Below are 23,466 nucleotides of genomic sequence, written 5' to 3'. Positions count from 1 at the left end.
CATAGGGAACATTCTCACAGAAACATTTTAGTTATAGGAGCTACAAGCACGTTACCTGTAGCACTTGATAACAAGTTCCAGGTCGACAGCGTATGAGATGTTGTAGGGTTTACCATTGTCCAAGGTTTCCAGCGACTACAACAATGATAAATTTTGTTTTTAATATTATAACATGTTTGGTAATTTTCAGTCCATAGTCATTCTAAATGAATATACTATATACCTACCCTACCCCTTTCACCACAACCGGATTTTGTGGACCATAATCCTATGTAGGTTGTTCAAACTTGTGGTAAACCAAAACCAAACGCATGGTTTAGACAGAGCGTAATTTCTCCCAACTCTGTGTATGCAAGAATACAAATGTCCCACGTGGAACACCCATGTGGGATAACTCTTCCCTCTCGGGTTGAGATTCCCCTATCTTACCCCCAAGGGGGTGAGATATTCTATTATTCTTTTACCCTGGACAGAAGTATCCACACTTTTACCGGTGTGAGATTTCCCTGTCTCAACCTAGGGGTGAGACAGGGGGATTCCCCTATTCATAACAATGGTATGACGTCACTTCAACAATACAATGATGTCACATCAACAATCCATCAACGTCACGTCAACCCTGAATTTAGCATGTAACGTTATCATTACATTGTGTATATGATACACAATGGGAGAACAGGGTAAGAGAAAAAGAATCATTCACCCCCTTGTGGGTGAGATAGGGGTATCTTAACCCTCGGGGAAAGATTTTTAAGAATCTTTGGATTATTATCACTTGAGCCTCACATAGGGAACATTTTCACAGAAACACTGTATAGCGTTGAGAGTCCCCTAATTAAGTTGCCAATCACTTGGCAGAGTCTCATGTTTGGCAACTTAAGAATCTTCCTCCTCAGGTTGAGATTCCCCCAAAGGGGGTGAGAGATTCTATTAGTCCCATATAGGTGCACCAAGTGACCCCAGTTCAGGAACAACATTTTTTTCCAAATCCTGACTTGGGAGTGCATACAAACAAACGATAGTGTTCAGACTGTTCAGCACCATATTGGCTGACAATCTGAAACATTACGTCATTTTGATACGATACATGACATCATTAAATTGCAATTTTGGTTAGCATAATTCATCTAGCACCAACACACATTCGGCATCTGACATCACCTCACGGAAATATACAAAATTTTAATAAACTTGCTGTGAAGTATTTCCAAACCCATTTAATTTCGTTTTTATTTGTAGTATTCACAATATCATTAACAAAATTTCTGGGAAATTAGGAGGTGGGAGAAAAGAGAGTCAATCATTATGCAGGTATGTGGGATAAGGAAACCCTACCTTAGGATATAGGATTTGGGCTCTGTACCTGAACAAAACTATTAGTATCTATCTTGGTATTAATGACTAGTGTCTGTCTGTGATATCTTTCAACATTAGAAGGACGGTCAACAACAAGACATCAGTCTTTTTATAGTATTTTTGTTATGTTCTGCAACTTTGTTGGTTTTCATTTCCTTGATATACCTTATCATGATCATGAGTTCTGGAAAAAGGATATATTGGTATAGATACTAGGAGCTTAAATTCAATGAGGAAACTATTTGTATCTTCATATCAGACGTTGACATTACTTACAGCAATATATTGGCGATCCCGTTCAATCAGATCAGCCAGTTTATACAGCAGGTGGCCTCGCTGAGCAGCATCCATTGTTCTCCATGGTGAACCTAACCGGAAGGCTTCTCTCGCAGCATTTACAGCAACATTCACATCAGCCTGTATCAAATGAAATAAATATCTACAGTACATATCCTCAAACCTTACAGCAACATACATATCAGCCTGTATCCAAAGTCATGTATATATATCTACAGTACATATCCTCAAACCTTACAGCAACATCCACATCAGCCTGTATCAAATTAAATAAATATCTACAGTACATATCCTCAAACCTTACAGCAACATCCATATCAGCCTGTATCCAAAGTCATGTATGTATATCTACAGTACATATCCTCAAACCTTACAGCAACATCCACATCAGCCTGTATCCAATTAAATATATATCTACAGTACATATCCTTATACCTTACAGCAACTTCCACATCAGCCTGTATCCAATGAAATATATATTTACAGTACATATCCTCATAAATTACAGTAATTTCTACATCAGCCTGTATCCAATGAACATATTTACAGTTTATATCAAGGTTAAATGAAAATTCATATTTAGAGTGCAATTATACTGCATACTAAGGTTACATAAAAAATACAGGTAAATTTTGAAGCTCAAAAGTTAAGAAATGAGATTATTCATCTATTATGGACTTTTTGTTGAGGTGAATATGAGGTTATATAGACCTGAGAAAATTATATTGATATTGTTATATTAGATGCTAAATAATGTTTTAATCATCGAACAAGATGGAAGGTATGAAAATTGTATGAAGGAAAATTACTACATTATGTAGAGAGATTAGTGACGTCACATTTGAAATGATGTCATAAAATGAAAATCGACCTGCTGTTTCTAAACATAGCAAGACCAAGTCAATGTTACAAATCACTGACTTTCATGTGATTATGATCCGACCAATGAGGATGTAGGAAAATGTGTGTCAACTAATACAGCGTGACATTGGGTCTAAATACAGAGTATAGTGAGATTGTAGCTAGAACATATTTCAAAATATGAACTCAAAGTTATTCATTTTGTACACCAGTGCTAACCAAATGTCACACATCTTCTAGTTGTCTATCAATAGTCAGGCCAGCCCAATCAGTGGGTTTGTTACAGTATGCCACCGGGAGATCAATAGTCCAGCCCAACTAGTCTGTTTGTTACAGTATGCCACCAGGAGATCAACAGTCAGGCCAGCCCAATCAGTCGGTTTGTTACAGTATGCCACCGGGAGATCAATAGTCAGGCCAGCCCAACCAGTCTGTTTGTTACAGTATGCCACCGGGAGCATACCAGGAGATCAATAGTCAGGCCAGCCCAACCAGTCGGTTTGTTACAGTATGCCACCGGGAGAGGTCTATAAATGTAACAGGAACAAAAACAAAACTTCCCTTAATGCCAGCTCTGACTCATCATTTTTGTTAAGTAGAATGTTTACAAAAATACTTAAAATAAGGCATTTGCTATCACATTTTAATATGTAAATAAGTTCAATTTCCACTTAAACACACACACTTTTAAATACTAACAAGAAAAGAAAGAAATAAGATATTGAAAAAGCTTTTTAACAGGGACATATAATCAATAGCAAGGAAGTATGTATTTTATTTTGAAAAACATGTTAATATAATAACACTACAAATTGATGAGGGATTACAACATTTTAACGGTATAACCATTGCTTTATAAATACAACATTATATTGACCTGTCACTGTATATCTAACATTATATATTACATTAGCGTGTCACCGAATCTTTTAAAACACTTGTAACAGTATACTGTTATAGTGATACTGTGGAGTAATGGAGTGTGAGCACTACAATACACATATTAATGGGTTGGCGAGGGTTTCCAGTACAACACGCAATGTACTATATAATTAGGTTAATGTTACGTTCACACATGCGTGATAAGGTCATTGTACCTTTTAACCGACATACACTGCCACAGTATCATCAGTGAGTTCTCCTCGTATAAACCCCATTACATGTACGTACAGTATAATTGTCAGTTTTCTTCAATTAATCTATACTACATCTGTACGTCAGAACTTAACAATTAAATTCAATATAGGCAAGTATAAATACTGAGAATGATAGTTCAATTATTGGCAAGTCAAGTATAAAACAGGGCCCGGTTTGACAAACAACATATCAGTTACATTAAATTAGGGCAAGTCAAGAATAAAAGTTTAAACAAGGGCCAGTTTGGGAAAACCACATCAGTTAAATTAAATTAGGGAAAGTCCCAAGAATAAAACAGTTTTAACATGGCCCAGTTTGACAAACAACATTAGCTAAACTAAATTAGGGCAAGTCGAGCATAAACATGGCCTAGTCTGACAAACCGAAAGAGATTAGGGTCCCGCCAAGTATAATGAGACCCCAGGCCCATGTTAACCTCCTATCACTATACTGAATGTACGTAGGCAGGTAATCCTACATTAACTGCATTCACCCTTGAAATTTTATAATGAACTATTCCAACCTTTGAATGGGAAGAGTTCAAATATGTCTTCAGGGGTGAATGAGTTAAGATAAAGAGCATACATATGTATATAGGTAGATCAATTTACATTTAGTAATCACTTAAAAAATTGGGCTACCATTGCTGAGTGTGATGTACAGTTATAAAGGCTTATTTTTAACAAAGTTTTGAAAATGTCTTTATTTCTTGGGTACTTTAAAATTTTGCACCTTTAGTTTTGGAGTGTTTTTTTTAATATATGTTTTTCTCTCTCTCTCTCTCTCTTGTGGCCTGTTTTTTTGTGTGTGTGCGTCTTTTTTCTTATTAAATATTTTTGGGACATTCTTTTTTTCTTTCTCATCTTATTTTATTTATTACATTTTCATCATGACCCTGGCAGGGTGTCTGGATGTCACTATGTGGTCCTCGTCACTGTAGCTGTCATCACATAGATATATTATGAAATTGTCTATTTCGCTATAGACGACTTCATGATCTTTATAAAAACAGCAGTTGTTTTATAGTTTGACCAGAACCTCAACAGTGATTTGCCAGTCTGCTACAATGATCTTGTCTGTCAGTTTTTAATGCATCAGCGTTTCTGTTGGCTACTTTTGATTTAAACATTAGGCCAAACTTTATTGGGTTTTCTAGTCGGAGTACCCGGTAGTATGTCGGATGCAAGACCTGCTGTCCTCCCTCTCCAGATAGTCTGGTGTAGGATTTACCCTCTCCAGATAATCTGGTGTAGGATTTACCCTCTCCAGAAAGTCTGGTGTAGGATTTACCCTCTCCAGATAATCTGGTGTAGGATTTACCCTCTCCAGAAAGTCTGGTGTAGGATTTACCCTCTCCAGATAATCTGGTGTAGGATTTACCCTCTCCAGAAAGTCTGGTGTAGGATTTACCCTCTCCAGATAATCTGGTGTAGAATTTACCCTATCTCCAGAAAGTCTGGTGTAGGATTTACCCTCTCCAGAAAGTCTGGTATAGGATTTACCCTCTCCAGATAATCTGGTGTAGGATTTACCCTCTCCAGAAAGTAGATGGAGAGATTAACGACGACTGTACCTCATAATACACTATTCCATTTTTGTTCAACATCTGTCAAATCCCCGTTATTGATCAAGCATACATGGTACATGTATATGTTTTCATTTGCCAATATGGTGTTACTATATTATGTGTTATTCACAGAGCCCTCCCAACTTGAATGTTTAATGTGTCTGATGCAGGCATATCATATACAATTCAGTCTATTTCAATACAGCAAATGTAAACATCAAAAAATGAAGTAATAACAGGTATGATATAGAGTCTAATCAAGCTGTAAGTGACGACAATGAGGTGCCCCTCCCCCTCTGTGACAAAAATGCCCCTCCCCCTCTGTGACAAAAATGCCCCTCCCCCTCTGTGTGACAAACACTCCTTAAGCAGGTCTATTTGGCTTGTTTTCTAGACATCACCTGCTACAGACCAGCCAACAAATCGCTGTATTGTAATATAGCTGTAGTGGGCTGTCAACCCTTTGTAAGCCATCAAAAGTCCTAAAATGTAAGCGCAGGCTCACTAGGTCGGATCTTTTGAATATCTCCAGACCGTAAAAAGAGTTGGATGTGGATTAGCGATCGCAGGCTACGAGATGAAACACTTCATCATTTAACATTATCGTACATGTCTGTCCGTGTGTCAACATGAGTTCGCATCAACAGATCACTAAGCACTACCCCCCTACAGGATGGCATAGTCGATTGTCAATATACAGGGGTACGGAATGAGTTAACTAAATTAGTTAGGATAAATATTTACAAAAGTGAAAACAGACAAGGTATGGACATAAAGTATGCAAAACTGACAAGATATTTTTTTCCATTCGTGATCTACTGAATGCTTTTGCCTACTCATAAATTCAACAAAGCCTGTATGCAAGCCTAGTACCATTTAATCACGAGTTACTGCCGTATTGTGTCTCTGTATACTCGGTCAGTGGAATAATTGGAATGTGGAATTTGAAGATTTCAAAAGAACATTTTATCAATCTTGAACATCCTCTTCCTAAACAGTTTTTTTCTTTCTATCAAGCTTTTTTTACTTTTCAACCCTTTACACAACAATTTCTCGTACCAAATAGAAGGAACGCCTTCAACTCGCTTTCTTATTATGAGAGGTTTCTTTTCTAAAAGAAGGGCAAACAGCGACGGAAATATATGGTTGTCAATTAATTTGGAGCATATTTTGTAAAAAGCACTACAAACTCTAAAAGAAATAAACAAGAGGATGAAATTGTGAGAATAATTGAGTTCCCAGTTGAGTTCTTTACCAAGTCCAGTAGCAAGACTTTCCATCAGTAGGCATGCATTCCTATGGGGAGAAACTGTGCCCCTCCTCTGGCCGACTTTTGGTTTTCATACGAGGTTAAATTTATCCATCAGGACAAAAGAACCTTAGCAAATTGCAATTCTTTCAATTCAACATTCAAATATATCGACAGTTTGCTGTCTGTAAACAACAATAATTGTATTGACCCCGTCAATCTTACCTACCCTACCGAGCTTGAAATTACGGACACTGCAGACTCTTCTAACCAAGTCACTTTCCATAATCTTTACTTATATCAAAATGAAAAGAGGCCTCTTAAATCTAGGCTTCGATAAGCGTAACTATTTTAATTTTCCTATTGTGATCTTTCTCTTTCTTGACAGTAATGTAATAGGGTGATTACTATCTTGTTTTATACAACTTTGTATGTATACATGTCTATTTGTTTGTGCCCAAATTGTTTAGAGTGTGTAAAAGAGATATGTGTGTGTTATAGGTTACAGGGAGTGATTATTTGATTACTTACCTGTAGTTCTATTTTTATATATATCACCTTACCTGTATTGTTCTATTTTTATATATCACATGGCGTACATGTGATATCTGCCCATTTTTCTATTGGTCAAACTAGTATAATACCCTTTGGTCAGTTTGGCGGGAATCTCTTGGTAAGGAAGATCAGTACTCTCTTGCCTGCCAAACTGAAAACACCTATCTTTTGATCAAGACATTTTACGACCAAAGGGACTGTAAGACAGACAGGGAATTTGTAGGTAAGTTATGTTTTAAGTAGTATGAGTTCAATCTATTGTATCTAGCTATCTTGTACAGTATGGATTAGCTGTAAACTTTATTAGTTTGGCATTTAAATTAAATTATTCTCTATTCAAAATCTCCATTTTGAGTTGTAACTTTACATTGTGTAAAGTAGTATTTTGTATTGCTTCAGCTTAAATATAAATGAGTAATGGTTAAATTATTCCATTATCTTCTGTATGTTTTTATCTAGAGTATTATGAGTAAGAAAGGTTTTTATGCATTTTAGACGTTAACTTGTAAGCGAAAAGGACGAAAGCATGGAGTACCGGTGATGAGTTATGTATGAGGTTGAAACGGCTCTGTGCCATACACAGGTGATTACCTCTTTTATGATTATATGTTATACTTATTTATGGGAAAACCCAGTTTATCTATGTGCATTATGATGTAGATCTTTACAAGTAATTTATAGGAAAGTAGATCTTTCGCTCTGAAATATCAGTTTAATGTTATATGTTATGCTAGTTATTTAATATAATTTAAATAACATGATTGTAATAATAATTCTTACGAAGTTGATATCTTGGTAAAATGTAATTAAATGTGTCCATTTATAGTTTATATTCGTGTTAAATGTAACTAGTGATATCTACGAGTTACCTCCCTTTCTTATAACCTATATGAGTAATGTGTATACGCTCTGAGTAATTGTAGTCTTTTAATTTGTGTTTGTTACAGAGTGTAGGTGTTTTAAACCTATGTTGAATAAAGAATTCACGACAAATAACGACTTGGTGGTCAATTTGAATACCCGGTTACATATGGAGCCTCCAGTGCTTTTCTTGTAGAGGACACTATTCCAAAAGACATTCAGTTGACAGATTCAAGTCAGGAATCACCAGTTGTACCTCGAAGGTCGCAACGAGAACGTCAATAAACCGGCGAAAGTACCCGACGAATCCAAGAAACTTCCTAACCTCCTCAGGATTCTCCGGTCGTGGCCATGTCGCTACCTTCTCAACTTTCTCGGGGTCTGGCTCAATTCCATGCTCAGAGACGATATGTCCAACATACTTAACCTTCCTCTGAAACAATGAACATTTGTCTGGTGCCAACTTCATCCCACATTTCTGTATCCTAGTGAAAACCATGTCCACTCGACTGAGATGTTCCTCAAAACAGTCAGCAAAAACAATGACGTCATATGTAGAGGACCTGAGGACCCGTCTTACTAGCGCATATGAGCTAGCGTCCAACAGTTTGGACAAGGCGAAGGCCAAACAGAAAGAAAATTACGACAAAAGGGTACGGGAAGCAGTGTTAAATATAGGTGATCGAATCTTAGTGAAGATAGTCTCCTTTGATGGAAAGCATAAGCTCTCCAACAAATGGGAAAGTGACCCATACATCGTCATTGATCAGCCTAACACTGGAGTGCCCGCTTACGTTGTAAGAAAGGAAGGTGGCGAAGGACGTATCCGAACTCTACATCGGAATTTACTACTTCCCATAGGATATATTGCTGAGAAGAGGGAAACACGACCGATCCCAGTACCTCGCCGTTCGAAAGCAGCGGTTCGGAAAGAAGCTGTCCTGGACAAAGTCTCTTTGTCATCAGCTTCTTCATCGTCGGAGGAGGAAGTGCTATTGGTGGAAACCGATGTTCTAACAAACGTCGTGCCCGGACCCAACAATAGTACAGGAACCGACGGGAACACCAATTTGGAAGTGTCAGGGGATGAAGAGGACGCTTTTCTTGTAGAGGACACTATTCCAAAAGACATTCAGTTGACAGATTCAAGTCAGGAATCACCAGTTGTACCTCGAAGGTCGCAACGAGAACGGAAGAAACCTGCATGGATGCGTGGCAACCAATATATAATGAGTCAACAGACCAGTGAACCTGATTGGAAGTCACGTGCAAAATTCCTTTCAGTGTTGGTCGAGGATGGATTGCTGAGTGGGCAAGATGACAGAGTGGTCTCAGCGCTTCTTCATATCGTCTCTAGTAGAACTTGAGAGTTGTTGACCATTTACAGTATAGATCGAGATTTCTTGATATTTTATGTATGTTTCAGATAAGTATAGGTAATCATTGTACATCCCTAGTCGAGGACGACATTTTTCGAAGCAGGGGAGGATGTAATAGGGTGATTACTATCTTGTTTTATATAACTTTGTATGTATACATGTCTATTTGTTTGTGCCCAAATTGTTTAGAGTGTGTAAAAGAGATATGTGTGTGTTATAGGTTACAGGGAGTGATTATTTGATTACTTACCTGTAGTTCTATTTTTATATATATCACCTTACCTGTATTGTTCTATTTTTATATATCACATGGCGTACATGTGATATCTGCCCATTTTTCTATTGGTCAAACTAGTATAATACCCTTTGGTCAGTTTGGCGGGAATCTCTTTGTAAGGAAGATCAGTACTCTCTTGCCTGCCAAACTGAAAACACCTATCTTTTGATCAAGACATTTTACGACCAAAGGGACTGTAAGACAGACAGGGAATTTGTAGGTAAGTTATGTTTTAAGTAGTATGAGTTCAATCTATTGTATCTAGCTATCTTGTACAGTATGGATTAGCTGTAAACTTTATTAGTTTGGCATTTAAATTAAATTATTCTCTATTCAAAATCTCCATTTTGAGTTGTAACTTTACATTGTGTAAAGTAGTATTTTGTATTGCTTCAGCTTAAATATAAATGAGTAATGGTTAAATTATTCCATTATCTTCTGTATGTTTTTATCTAGAGTATTATGAGTAAGAAAGGTTTTTATGCATTTTAGACGTTAACTTGTAAGCGAAAAGGACGAAAGCATGGAGTACCGGTGATGAGTTATGTATGAGGTTGAAACGGCTCTGTGCCATACACAGGTGATTACCTCTTTTATGATTATATGTTATACTTATTTATGGGAAAACCCAGTTTATCTATGTGCATTATGATGTAGATCTTTACAAGTAATTTATAGGAAAGTAGATCTTTCGCTCTGAAATATCAGTTTAATGTTATATGTTATGCTAGTTATTTAATATAATTTAAATAACATGATTGTAATAATAATTCTTACGAAGTTGATATCTTGGTAAAATGTAATTAAATGTGTCCATTTATAGTTTATATTCGTGTTAAATGTAACTAGTGATATCTACGAGTTACCTCCCTTTCTTATAACCTATATGAGTAATGTGTATACGCTCTGAGTAATTGTAGTCTTTTAATTTGTGTTTGTTACAGAGTGTAGGTGTTTTAAACCTATGTTGAATAAAGAATTCACGACAAATAACGACTTGGTGGTCAATTTGAATACCCGGTTACATATGGAGCCTCCAGTGCTTTTCTTGTAGAGGACACTATTCCAAAAGACATTCAGTTGACAGATTCAAGTCAGGAATCACCAGTTGTACCTCGAAGGTCGCAACGAGAACGTCAATAAACCGGCGAAAGTACCCGACGAATCCAAGAAACTTCCTAACCTCCTCAGGATTCTCCGGTCGTGGCCATGTCGCTACCTTCTCAACTTTCTCGGGGTCTGGCTCAATTCCATGCTCAGAGACGATATGTCCAACATACTTAACCTTCCTCTGAAACAATGAACATTTGTCTGGTGCCAACTTCATCCCACATTTCTGTATCCTAGTGAAAACCATGTCCACTCGACTGAGATGTTCCTCAAAACAGTCAGCAAAAACAATGACGTCATATGTAGAGGACCTGAGGACCCGTCTTACTAGCGCATATGAGCTAGCGTCCAACAGTTTGGACAAGGCGAAGGCCAAACAGAAAGAAAATTACGACAAAAGGGTACGGGAAGCAGTGTTAAATATAGGTGATCGAATCTTAGTGAAGATAGTCTCCTTTGATGGAAAGCATAAGCTCTCCAACAAATGGGAAAGTGACCCATACATCGTCATTGATCAGCCTAACACTGGAGTGCCCGCTTACGTTGTAAGAAAGGAAAGTGGCGAAGGACGTATCCGAACTCTACATCGGAATTTACTACTTCCCATAGGATATATTGCTGAGAAGAGGGAAACACGACCGATCCCAGTACCTCGCCGTTCGAAAGCAGCGGTTCGGAAAGAAGCTGTCCTGGACAAAGTCTCTTTGTCATCAGCTTCTTCATCGTCGGAGGAGGAAGTGCTTTTGGTGGAAATCGATGTTCTAACAAACGTCGTGCCCGGACCCAACAATAGTACAGGAACCGACGGGAACACCAATTTGGAAGTGTCAGGGGATGAAGAGGACACTTTTCTTGTAGAGGACACTATTCCAAAAGACATTCAGTTGACAGATTCAAGTCAGGAATCACCAGTTGTACCTCGAAGGTCGCAACGAGAACGGAAGAAACCTGCATGGATGCGTGGCAACCAATATATAATGAGTCAACAGACCAGTGAACCTGATTGGAAGTCACGTGCAAAATTCCTTTCAGTGTTGGTCGAGGATGGATTGCTGAGTGGGCAAGATGACAGAGTGGTCTCAGCGCTTCTTCATATCGTCTCTAGTAGAACTTGAGAGTTGTTGACCATTTACAGTATAGATCGAGATTTCTTGATATTTTATGTATGTTTCAGATAAGTATAGGTAATCATTGTACATCCCTAGTCGAGGACGACATTTTTCGAAGCAGGGGAGGATGTAATAGGGTGATTACTATCTTGTTTTATATAACTTTGTATGTATACATGTCTATTTGTTTGTGCCCAAATTGTTTAGAGTGTGTAAAAGAGATATGTGTGTGTTATAGGTTACAGGGAGTGATTATTTGATTACTTACCTGTAGTTCTATTTTTATATATATCACCTTACCTGTATTGTTCTATTTTTATATATCACATGGCGTACATGTGATATCTGCCCATTTTTCTATTGGTCAAACTAGTATAATACCCTTTGGTCAGTTTGGCGGGAATCTCTTGGTAAGGAAGATCAGTACTCTCTTGCCTGCCAAACTGAAAACACCTATCTTTTGATCAAGACATTTTACGACCAAAGGGACTGTAAGACAGACAGGGAATTTGTAGGTAAGTTATGTTTTAAGTAGTATGAGTTCAATCTATTGTATCTAGCTATCTTGTACAGTATGGATTAGCTGTAAACTTTATTAGTTTGGCATTTAAATTAAATTATTCTCTATTCAAAATCTCCATTTTGAGTTGTAACTTTACATTGTGTAAAGTAGTATTTTGTATTGCTTCAGCTTAAATATAAATGAGTAATGGTTAAATTATTCCATTATCTTCTGTATGTTTTTATCTAGAGTATTATGAGTAAGAAAGGTTTTTATGCATTTTAGACGTTAACTTGTAAGCGAAAAGGACGAAAGCATGGAGTACCGGTGATGAGTTATGTATGAGGTTGAAACGGCTCTGTGCCATACACAGGTGATTACCTCTTTTATGATTATATGTTATACTTATTTATGGGAAAACCCAGTTTATCTATGTGCATTATGATGTAGATCTTTACAAGTAATTTATAGGAAAGTAGATCTTTCGCTCTGAAATATCAGTTTAATGTTATATGTTATGCTAGTTATTTAATATAATTTAAATAACATGATTGTAATAATAATTCTTACGAAGTTGATATCTTGGTAAAATGTAATTAAATGTGTCCATTTATAGTTTATATTCGTGTTAAATGTAACTAGTGATATCTACGAGTTGTGTATACGCTCTGAGTAATTGTAGTCTTTTAATTTGTGTTTGTTACAGAGTGTAGGTGTTTTAAACCTATGTTGAATAAAGAATTCACGACAAATAACGACTTGGTGGTCAATTTGAATACCCGGTTACAGTAATACCCCTACATTCCATGTTGATTCGGTCTGTATTCAAGAGTTTGTTGCAAATAGCATAACTTCATAAGTTCAAGACTTTGTCATGATGATATCATAGATGTAGGCTGCTGACGGGCAAAGTTACAACATATGTTTTTCAAACACATGCAGCTTAATGAAGACTATTGGCACGTCTGTGTGGTATGAAGGTTGATGTTGTTGAGTATGCTCCTTAGTGTGGTTTTGTTGTCACTACCCAAGTTCTCGCTTTATGGTCGTAACATATCTGGGATTTGACCTATATTTTATACAGAAGACATTAACCCTTCCGGAACACCTGGTCTTATTTCATTGTATTTTTTCGATGGGTCCATGCTTTTGTTCAAATGTTTGGTTTTAACAAATTTTATTGAGTTAACAGAAGGATTAGACAACAGGCAGTGCCTATATAAGGCTTCTCCTGTTCAAATGTTGCCCTTTTATCGATTTTGAGTTCACACTTCGTTTACGCTTCGGTATTCTCCATTTTGTTTACAATTTTTTGAATAAAAAGGAGTGATTATTCTTCTTTAAAATCATTTCATAGATATTGTCGTCAGTGAAAATGAGTTGAAATCTCCTGCTAAAATCCTAACATGAAATCATAATCACTCATTCATATATGTCTTACTTTCTGTTTCTTGTATCATAAAACGCACTGGTGCACTTATCAATTGATTTTATCAAACTTAAAACTGCTGTCGTTAAACTAAAAAAACACAGCTCATTTTTCAGCAAATTGCTCAAGTGCCTACACAAGATTTGTATCTCAGCTACGCCCCAGACTGAACTAGTCATTTTAATTTGAACACAATAATGTTTGTATAACTTCCAATATAAATATTTTTACATAAATAATGATAACAAATATGATGTTGTTGGTGTTACCAAATATGAAATAACCTTTACCACTCTGGTAAATTTTAACCGAGACACACGGATGTATTTAAACGTTTGACGCTACATTTACAGCCCTTGGCGAAAGGACTCGTCCAGACGAGTGAAAATGGCACGGTGTCGGTCGATGCTACTCGTCCATATTGCAAGAGATTTTTTTTCTCTACACATACTTTAGCACATTTATCAGAAAAATACTGCATCATTTCACATTCAAATAAACAAATTAACATGAATTGATCCACTTTTATAGCTTTTAATATGGCCCTGAGTAAAAATCATATGTGCCGAGTGACCTTTTGGAATCTTACTAGACACAGTGCTAGCTACTGGGTTAAAAAAATTCTATCCGAGAGGCCTGCAGTACCAGTTTGACTGTGTATTATATAGGACAACATCTAGAAACATTAATGACATAAATAAAAAGAGTAAAATGTGTATAGTTTAAAACCAAGCAATGCTCAAGGATCAAACTGGTCTTCTTGTCTCACCCACAAGGTTGTGCTCCCTGATCATGAGCCTTCAATTTTGCTACGACATATAGTGAGCGTAACCCCTGGATATCGAGGATGACAGACAGTAAGGTTGTTTTTTAAAATAGATGTCAGTAAGCTTATCTATATCATATATTACAAAGACAATGCAGACAACACAAACAGCTTAATAAGGCCAAATAAAAAATCTTGTGCTTCTGCTAACCCTCCCCTCCCTATCATAGTGTGCCTACCCTAAAGTCTTCATTGGCGTTTAGTGATGTGCACTGTTAAAATCGGAACTCCTACTCTATATAGGTATAGTAAAAATATTTTCCAAATTAAAACAAATGGCCTATACCTACTTGCACTACATTTTCTGAGAATGATAGTAGAAACACAAGTAATTTTGTTTTTGGCCTAACACTGTGTATAAGGTAAAAAGGTCAATGTAGAAGATCACTGGGGTAACAAGTTAAATATAGGATGTTGAGTATGGTTTATTACTGTGCTGATTAAGAAGTTTCATAGCCAAAAGATTAACTCACAAGGTAATTTTCCCCTTTAAAATTCCTAATCGGGAAATCTTATAAAACAGATTACATGCATTTACATAAATTCCTCACGAGTGACTGAGTGCTCAAAATGTAGACTAGCCTATATATATATGCAGAATGTACAGAATGATCATCTTCTCATACAGATTGGCATCAATAAAAGTCAAAGAGTGTGGGTTTTTTTTTGTATTCAGAGTTGTTTCATTTTAATATCATCAAAATTTCCTAAAAAGGTTTTATGTCAATGACTTTTTCCCAATTTCATTGCACTGCAGGGTCTGTGTCCCAAACCACCCTGATAAACCACTGTATTTATATATAAGACTAAGACCCCCACGCGCTAACATCAGGGCCAACAAGAGTGATTAATATAAGTTGAAATATTCTTGTAAAATAAATTAAAAAAATATTTATATATAATGCCTTTCACATATGTGAAAACATAATAAAATGTAAACATTTGGTAATAAATAGATGTAGCAATGTTGTTTGGAATAGATCAGATAAACTATGTATCATGTTTCCAGGTCAAAGGGTTAAATTTTAAGGTCACTTTGTCAAGAAGAGTCAACTCTAAATTCATTCTATATATCTGTTTACTTTCTTTACCTCCTGACCTTGACATAATTTTGTCCTGTATGATCACTTTTGTGTAATGGGGATCATCTTCCCTCCAGCATTGTTTACACCTATTATAAAACCGATTTGAAATGTCGTCTCCAAGTGATCATTCATTTTGACATGCATCTATTACTGTAGTTTAACAATATATAATTGGTGTACACTTGGTGGAGAACGTACCTTGTCACCCTCAGCCACCTCACAAATCTTTTCCCCCGTCGCCGGATTGATGGTTGGAAATGTCTTCCCAGACGCAGAGTTCACCCACTCATTGTTGATGAAAAGCTGAAATTCATAATCATATTTGATTTATAATAAAGTTTTACTCATATCCCGTTACATGCATATAAATTATGTCATGTAATATATAAGGAATAACCAGGATTGTTTTGATTATAATAATAATATACAACATTTGATATGGCACCCTATCTAGCTAGAGTAAGCCACTGAAAAGCGCTTTACAGTACAATTTATACAATCAATACAATTAGCATATACATTAATCAATACAATTTTGAGGAATTTGCAGGAGCTGCCTTATCAAGTGCTAACTACTAGTCCTATGCCACCTGGCTAATATCTCCCTATGTGTGTATGCCTGCACGTGTGCTGGGGGTAATATGGTATAAACCGAAACCACTGTGTAGACTTTAATTGTAATTCTTTTTGGATATAGTGCCAACAGAAAATGTATGTAAAGGGTGAAAGACAGCCGAGTGAATACACACTTAAAATTCTTCATTTGATTCTACAAGACCACAGTAATAGGGTTAAACGGGGCACACATATCACAGGTCTGATAGCCAAGGGCCAGTAGATTTCATTTGTCGGCATGCTTAACATTTACATACAATATCTTCACTTCCTACAGGTCAGACAAGTGCAAAATTATCCATCATTAAATGCAAGAACGTAATTCACCATATACCATTTTATTTTAGTCAAATATGAGGAGAAAACTGTAATATTTAATTTATATCAGTCTAAAGCTTGCTCCTAGTTCAACTATTACAAAATACTGGACAAATTAGTTTATAATGTCAGTGGGGGGAAATTTAGTGAGACAAAAATATTATGGTAACTATAGTAGATAAACTATCATCAATTTATCTCACAATCTCTTAAAATTAACCAGCTACATGTAGCTGAGAAGAGTAGCATGCATGTACATGTACAGCCTTGAACTATAGGGCATACATCATACCTCTAGATAGATAACCTATTGTATAAATAGATAAGTCCAACTTAGACAGAAAAGATTAAATTCAACCCATTAAATCAATTACATGTGTACAGCACCTGTTTGTTAAATTGTAAAACCTGTAACACACATTTCTACCCAGATAACTGAAGTTTATTATTCCACTCACAGCCTAAATCATATTGGCTAAAAGCTTGATGAGGTCAGGGTCTGTTAGCAATGTTGAGGAAACAGATCTGTGGGCAGTGTATTGCTTTGTGCATGTATTACTGTGTGTATTATACATCTGTTACCTGTAAATGGGACGGTTTAATTTCTTGGTGAAGGTCGATTACCTAGCATATCTCACATTATCTACACAGTCACACAGCTGTGTTACCGTAATAGTAAACCTGAAAGGATTTCTCTAGCCCGACATATGAACCTCCCATTTCAGCTTTCAAAAGAGGAGGAAGCTTATACATGAATTTTAATAGACGGAAGTTACACGTGAAATAGAAGGAAGCTACACATGGAATTAAAAATCCAAAAAAGATCAGACATTGGCTTGACTGTATTTAGTTCTTTATCTTTTTAAATCAATAAATCACGAACAAGTTATTTTTTGTTGACTCTCACAATTCTTCAAGTCTCCAAGCTAATGAACAAAAAAAAAAATCAATTTTTGTATCAAAATTGTCCAGTCATGCTATTGAACAAATATTCCTTAAAACGTAACTTCTACTTAATCAATGTTGTGTTCATTGACATCTGAAATAACGATGCTCAATTTTGAACCATTTTTTATTATTATTTTTGGTTCCTAAAAACTGACTTGTTGGATAATTTAGAGCTGATCAAATTAATGCCGAGGAAATAAACAGTGCCTTTCTAGTTTGAATTTGAACACTTACAGCAGTTGAGTACCTGAGCATAACCAGATAAAGGCTGGAGTCTGATTTAGGCAAGGAATTAGTAGCTATCTTTAAATATTGACAAAAGGTTTTTGGCAATTAATCAAAATGCATCTCTTTGAAATTACAGAATGTACACGTTTTTCACTAGAGGTGGATATATCTATCAGTAATTACTTTGTTGGGTCCAGAGGAGGGGTTTTAAGTTTAGGAACCCCTCTCCCCCTTGCCCTTTTCTTTAAGAACTTCTGCACTTAAACAATGTGCAAATAACTTGTAAGCTGTAGGACTCTATATAAGGTCTGTTTGTGTTAATTCCCTCTATCTCTATAACAGTTCATTGCATATAAACTCAAAACATAAAATACATCTTATATTCAAGATGGCAGTTGTTCTTTTGCAGCTGCGCATGAAGATGCTGATCACTTTTTCTTTTTCTGTCCAAATTATTCAGATTTCAGGCTTGATTTTGTGAAATATATAATGTAGTAGGATTTATTAGTCTTAAATTACTTAAATCAGGTGATAATTAGCTATCACCAGAAAATACATTTATTTTATCTAAAGTTGAGAAATTTATTAACTTAACTAATATATTCATCTAACATGAATATGATTAGTATATTTTTATTAAAAACTTCCCGTTATCAGGTCCACTTCACTCTGCCGATTGAGCTATATAGCTGTAAAGACCTATAATAGCTCTATTGACCTATCTGAAATAGGTCTTTTGAGCTATTTTCATGTGATTTTCTTTTTTTAAGGAAAACAAAACAAAGTCGCTTTTAAAAGAAGATTGTATTATTAGGTTGATAACAAAAGACATTAAATATAAGTATTCTTTTAAAAAAATAATGATGTAAAAAAATCGAAATTTTAACATTGATGAAAAATGAGAAAATAAACATCTAAATGTATGCTTTTTGTAATCAACATTACCATAAACCTTATTGTTTATTTGCTTTAATTTAATGAAAATTGATATCTGAGAAAATATAGCTCAATACAGCTTTTAATTTATAGGTCAAAAGAGCTATAATATAGGTCTTTAGCTAGCTCAATCGTCTGCTGGAGGGCTTGGTGCAGTGACGCAGTATGTATACTCAGAGACGTATAAAGCCACGTCTCTGGTATACTTGTGCAGTAACCTAGCTAGCTCGACAGCCCAGTGACAGTGGATGAGTTAGCCTTCTTATTGGTCATAGTGTGTGTAGTTCAACATTAAATATTAATTAATATATATATACCATATTTTAGATTTATCAACGTCCGGTCACGTATAACGTATACGTTACTATAGGCCTATGTACGTTCCAGGGGGACCAGAGGAATGATCCGGGCTTAGGCTAGAGATAGCTATATTTTATAAAAAATACCTTTTCATATTTGATATCGGGGTTGACCAGTGGCTGGGGGACAGCTGACATGCATGCTCTCTGCGTCTTCAGCAAGTTCCATACTCCCCGGCGAGCAACAAGTCTCGGTAGAAGAGCCATTGTTCTTTCGAGTCCAAACACCGAACTAAATACCGGTTACAAATGAGGCCAAGAAATTATACAACGATGTGCGCAGGACTAGTGGCACGTGGTGAGGGAAGAACTACGTAAACAGTATATATATGTTGCGGGCGCTAGCATTCCGGGCGCTTTCAATGAGACTCAAACAGCAATAAAAATGGTTATATAAGAAGTTCAGTTACAACCTATATGTTAGGACATTCCAATATGGCTGCTACACCTTCATAATTACTGTATATCAAATTCAATAATGCATTCCGTTAGCATTAAACAATCCCTGTCACAAAATAATCCTCCTCCAATATTTCTCAAACATAATTGAGGTACATGCACACTAAATTTCAGAAAAAAAAAACATTCAATAATTGATGAAAAAATCACTTTTTATATGTCCATTTTCCAAGCTAAATAAAAGTCACAAATCAGGAAAAAACCCATTTAAACTTGTAAATATCATAAGGTTGGATGCCCATGGAGATGCATTTGTCGAGAAAAATGTGAGAACATGCTTCAAATCTCGAGAATAATTTCAAGCTCGGTAGGGTATGTAAGATTGACGGGGTTAATACAATTATTGTTGTTTACAGACAGCAAACTGTCGATATATTTGAATGTTGAATTGAAAGAATTGCAATTTGCTAAAGTTCTTTTGTCCTGATGGATAAATTTAACCTCGTATGAAAACCAAAAGTCGGCCAGAGGAGGGGCACAGTTTCTCCCCATAGGAATGCCTACTGATGAAAAGTCTTGCTACTGGACTTGGTAAAGAACTCAACCAGGAACTCCATTATTCTCACAATTTCATCCTCTGTTTATTTATTTTATAGTTTGTAGTGCTTTTTACAAAAAATATTCCAAAATAATTTACAACCATATATTTCTATCGCTGTTTGCCCTTCTTTTAGAAAAGAAACCTTTCATAATAAGAAAGCGAATTGAAGGCGTTCCTTCTATTTGGTACGTGAAATTGTTGTGTAAAGGGTCGAAAAGTAAGAAAGCTTAATAGAAAAAAATATTTAAGAAGAGGATGTTCAAGTTGATAAAATGTTCTTTTGAAATCTTCAAATTCCACATTCCAATTAAATGGTACTAGGCTTGCTTAAAGGTTTGGTTGAATTTATTTGTAGGCACGTGCCTACTCGAGCCTAATGCAGCTACACTACTGACTTCAAGTTGACATAGTTCTAGAGATGTGAGACAGTAACATTCAAACCGAGGTTTAAAATTTCATGCCATTGAAGAGTCTTTGTCTGATTCTTAAACTCTTGTGTTTTACACATTTTGAAACGACATACACTTTGATGTGGCTCACTAGTACTGAATTTAATATATAAGGTTATTTTAAATCATCTGATAGTGACATGATATAATAAAACCACGTACTTAGAGTGTAAGACAGTTTTCCCTACTCCCGCGCCCGTATTCATCAAACCATTCTCGTGCTCAAACATAGATTGTTTGTGCTCAAGCCTTAAATTCTAGTTCTGGATATAGATTAATAAACAAATATTATTTTGTCAATGATTCAGGAAAAAAATTAGGAGACTTAAAGCCAAATACTGTGTTTTACTTTTTGATCGTTTGACATGATATAAGCGAGTTGCAAGAAAGCTAGTCTGAGCGCAGAAACCATGCTTGATCAAGAGAACGCCTTCATGAATATTGGCCCTGATCTCTTACACGTCTGAACGATTTGTGCGGGGATGGAGGGCAGGTGTTCTTTCATTTACTTATTACACACAGTGGTATACAGATCAACTCGGTAGAAAATTGGTACTGCCAATATAGACACGTTTAGGTATATATTATACCATCGTAGGAAAGGGACAAGGGACGGACAAAATCACAGGTCTCAGTGTATTTCAACATGGACAACACAGGCCAGTTTGGGTTTCTTCAAGGGCATAGAGAAATCTCCGCAAACGGCCTGTCATACTTTGTAACCACAAAATCACGACACCACATCAAATACATTTGTTAGTTATTAACTTGTTTTTTTACATCTCTGTTGCAAGTGTCTGTATAAATAGTACCAAAAGAAATTGCGTTCATGGGGCTATGAACGCAGTTGGACCAGTTTCATTTGAAGCTTTTCGTCCAGATTCGAATAATTCCCGGTATGATCGCAAATCGGTTAGTCCAATTTTTACACGAAGCCCTATAGCTAGTGATACACTAGACAAGATTAATATATCTGTCGTTACAGTTACATAATAATTTGCAAAGTCATTGTTTGTGCAGTTGACAATTTGCGAAATGCCAGCAAAATTGCATGAGTACTATCTACTAACAGTGTTTTAAAAACCTCTTTAACAAATTCAACATTCGACCAATCTAATTAAAATTATATTTTCACATCGCTCCCGTTTACTGATATACGCGACATATCAGTAAACGGGAGCGATGTGAAGATATAATTTTCATTAGATTGACATTCGACGGCAGGGCAATTCCGTCTTTGCGTTTTGCAGAGGTATCTTCTCTTGGGAGCAGGTGTTGATTGTTACGTCATTGGTTTGTGGGAGAAAATTACGTCGTTTTCTCAAAAATTGATGACGTTAATCTCACAAACAAGTGACGTAACAATCATTACCTGCTCCCAAGAGAAGATAACTCTGCAATACGCAAAGACGGAATACGTACGTGATGAGGATATATTGCGATGACCATGTCGGTATTTGGTCAAGAATGCGTTTGTGATATGTGGTTATTCAGTCTAAAGAACTAAGGTCCAAGCATATAATTTTGGGATTTATAAATGATATGGTAAAAATTAAACATATAGGGACCACTTTTGGCAGCATGGAAATCATGGTATTGCCCTCGAGGCCGATTACTACACGAGTTGTCTGTCGTTGAACATACTTTTTTGTCTTTTTACGTTTAGTTCAAACATATTTTATTGCTTCTAAATTCAAGCAAGAGGATTGGGCACAAGTTATGACAGCTTATAAAAGCCCCCTCCTCAACAATTGTACTACACTAATGTGATGGCGACAATAGACATATATGTACGTTTTTATACCATAAAACGAATTAAGAAATCAGAAAAAGGAAAGAAGAAACAGGTTGAAAGCGCAGGGAAATCACAAGAATATCATATAGCATTTATTATCACATAAAACAATATAATGTATAGTAATGTATGATATGTCTGCCTGGCACATACTAGCTACACACTCCGACTACTTCATCTGTTCAAATTGTCCATGTAAATGCTCATTCCTAATAATCTTGCTCTGTTGTACATTCAAGCTCATTCTAGGTATCTAGGTATCGTTTCATTGTGACAGGCAGAAAAGAAAAAGTCTTTTTTTTTTTGTATAGTTCATATTACGAAAATCACTTATGGCATGGTGGTTTAGAAAAGATAGTGATAGGGTTGGGTAGGTTTTATAGAAAGACAAGGAATGAAAGGATAGACCATAAGATAAGTTCACCTGTTCTTCAAGACTATATTTAAAAACTTTTACTTCTACGAATAAACATTTGAACAATTTCAAAAATAGTTTGGTTTTCATCTAATGTTAGATTAACATTTCCATGCAAAAGCGTATCTAGATGTAATGGATGATACTGACGCAACTTACTCAACATATCATTACTTATGTTACTATAAAGAGGACATTCCATAAAAAAAATGATAGGAGTTTTCACAGGGGTAACTACAAGCACACGATGGGAATCAGTTAAATTTATACGATAAAGATCATTGTTTAGTGCACTGCAGTTGTGTCTTAATTTAGTTAGTAGAATATTAAGATGACGAGGTCCGTGATTAGAATAGAGCGGAGGTTTTTCTTGTGTATAGAGCTTTTAAAAGTATTCATAGTTGGCTGGTTCCTGACAGTTTCCGAGAGGCTATTCCAGAGTCTGGTAGTTGTTGGTATGAAAGATAATCTAGTACTTGTAAGACTATGATTAGGAATAAGGTAATTGTTGTTATTTCTCCATAAGTAATGGTTTCGTTCTCTAACTAAACCAGGTAATAATGTATACAGGTATGATGGTGTCAGTTTGTTATGCATTTTGTAAAATAAATTAAATGTTCTCCTTTTTTTCTACTTATTAAAGTTTCCCATCCGGTTTCAAAATATAATGATTGGTTACAACTCTAGCTGCTTCTAGTTGAAGCATTTCTAGTAAATCGATTAGACATTTAGAACAATCGCTCCAAAGTTCACAAGCATATTCCAACATTGGAAGTATAAAACATAAATATATTTAACTAAAT

General features: G+C 35.9%; 1 protein-coding gene across 1 annotated transcript in view; it reads right to left on the bottom strand.

Moving 5' to 3' along the window:
- Window positions 1-19,301, bottom strand: part of LOC110445647 (aldehyde dehydrogenase, mitochondrial-like) — a 36,315-nt gene extending 17,014 nt beyond the window's left edge. The window contains exons 1-4 of the mRNA XM_021490366.1: window positions 19,092-19,301; window positions 15,799-15,903; window positions 1,633-1,773; window positions 56-135 (exon numbers count right to left, since the gene is read on the bottom strand). Coding sequence (XP_021346041.1) covers window positions 56-135; window positions 1,633-1,773; window positions 15,799-15,903; window positions 19,092-19,211 — 446 coding nt within the window. The 5' untranslated portion in view covers window positions 19,212-19,301. The remainder of the gene's footprint in view (window positions 1-55; window positions 136-1,632; window positions 1,774-15,798; window positions 15,904-19,091) is intronic.
- Between the last annotated feature and the right edge of the window lie 4,165 nt (window positions 19,302-23,466).

Source organism: Mizuhopecten yessoensis, unplaced genomic scaffold (genome assembly GCF_002113885.1).
Source record: "Mizuhopecten yessoensis strain PY_sf001 unplaced genomic scaffold, ASM211388v2 scaffold2329, whole genome shotgun sequence".
NCBI lineage: Eukaryota > Metazoa > Mollusca > Bivalvia > Pectinida > Pectinidae > Mizuhopecten > Mizuhopecten yessoensis.
Note: the sequence above shows the minus strand (reverse complement) of the source record. Positions and strands in the feature narration are given on the sequence as shown.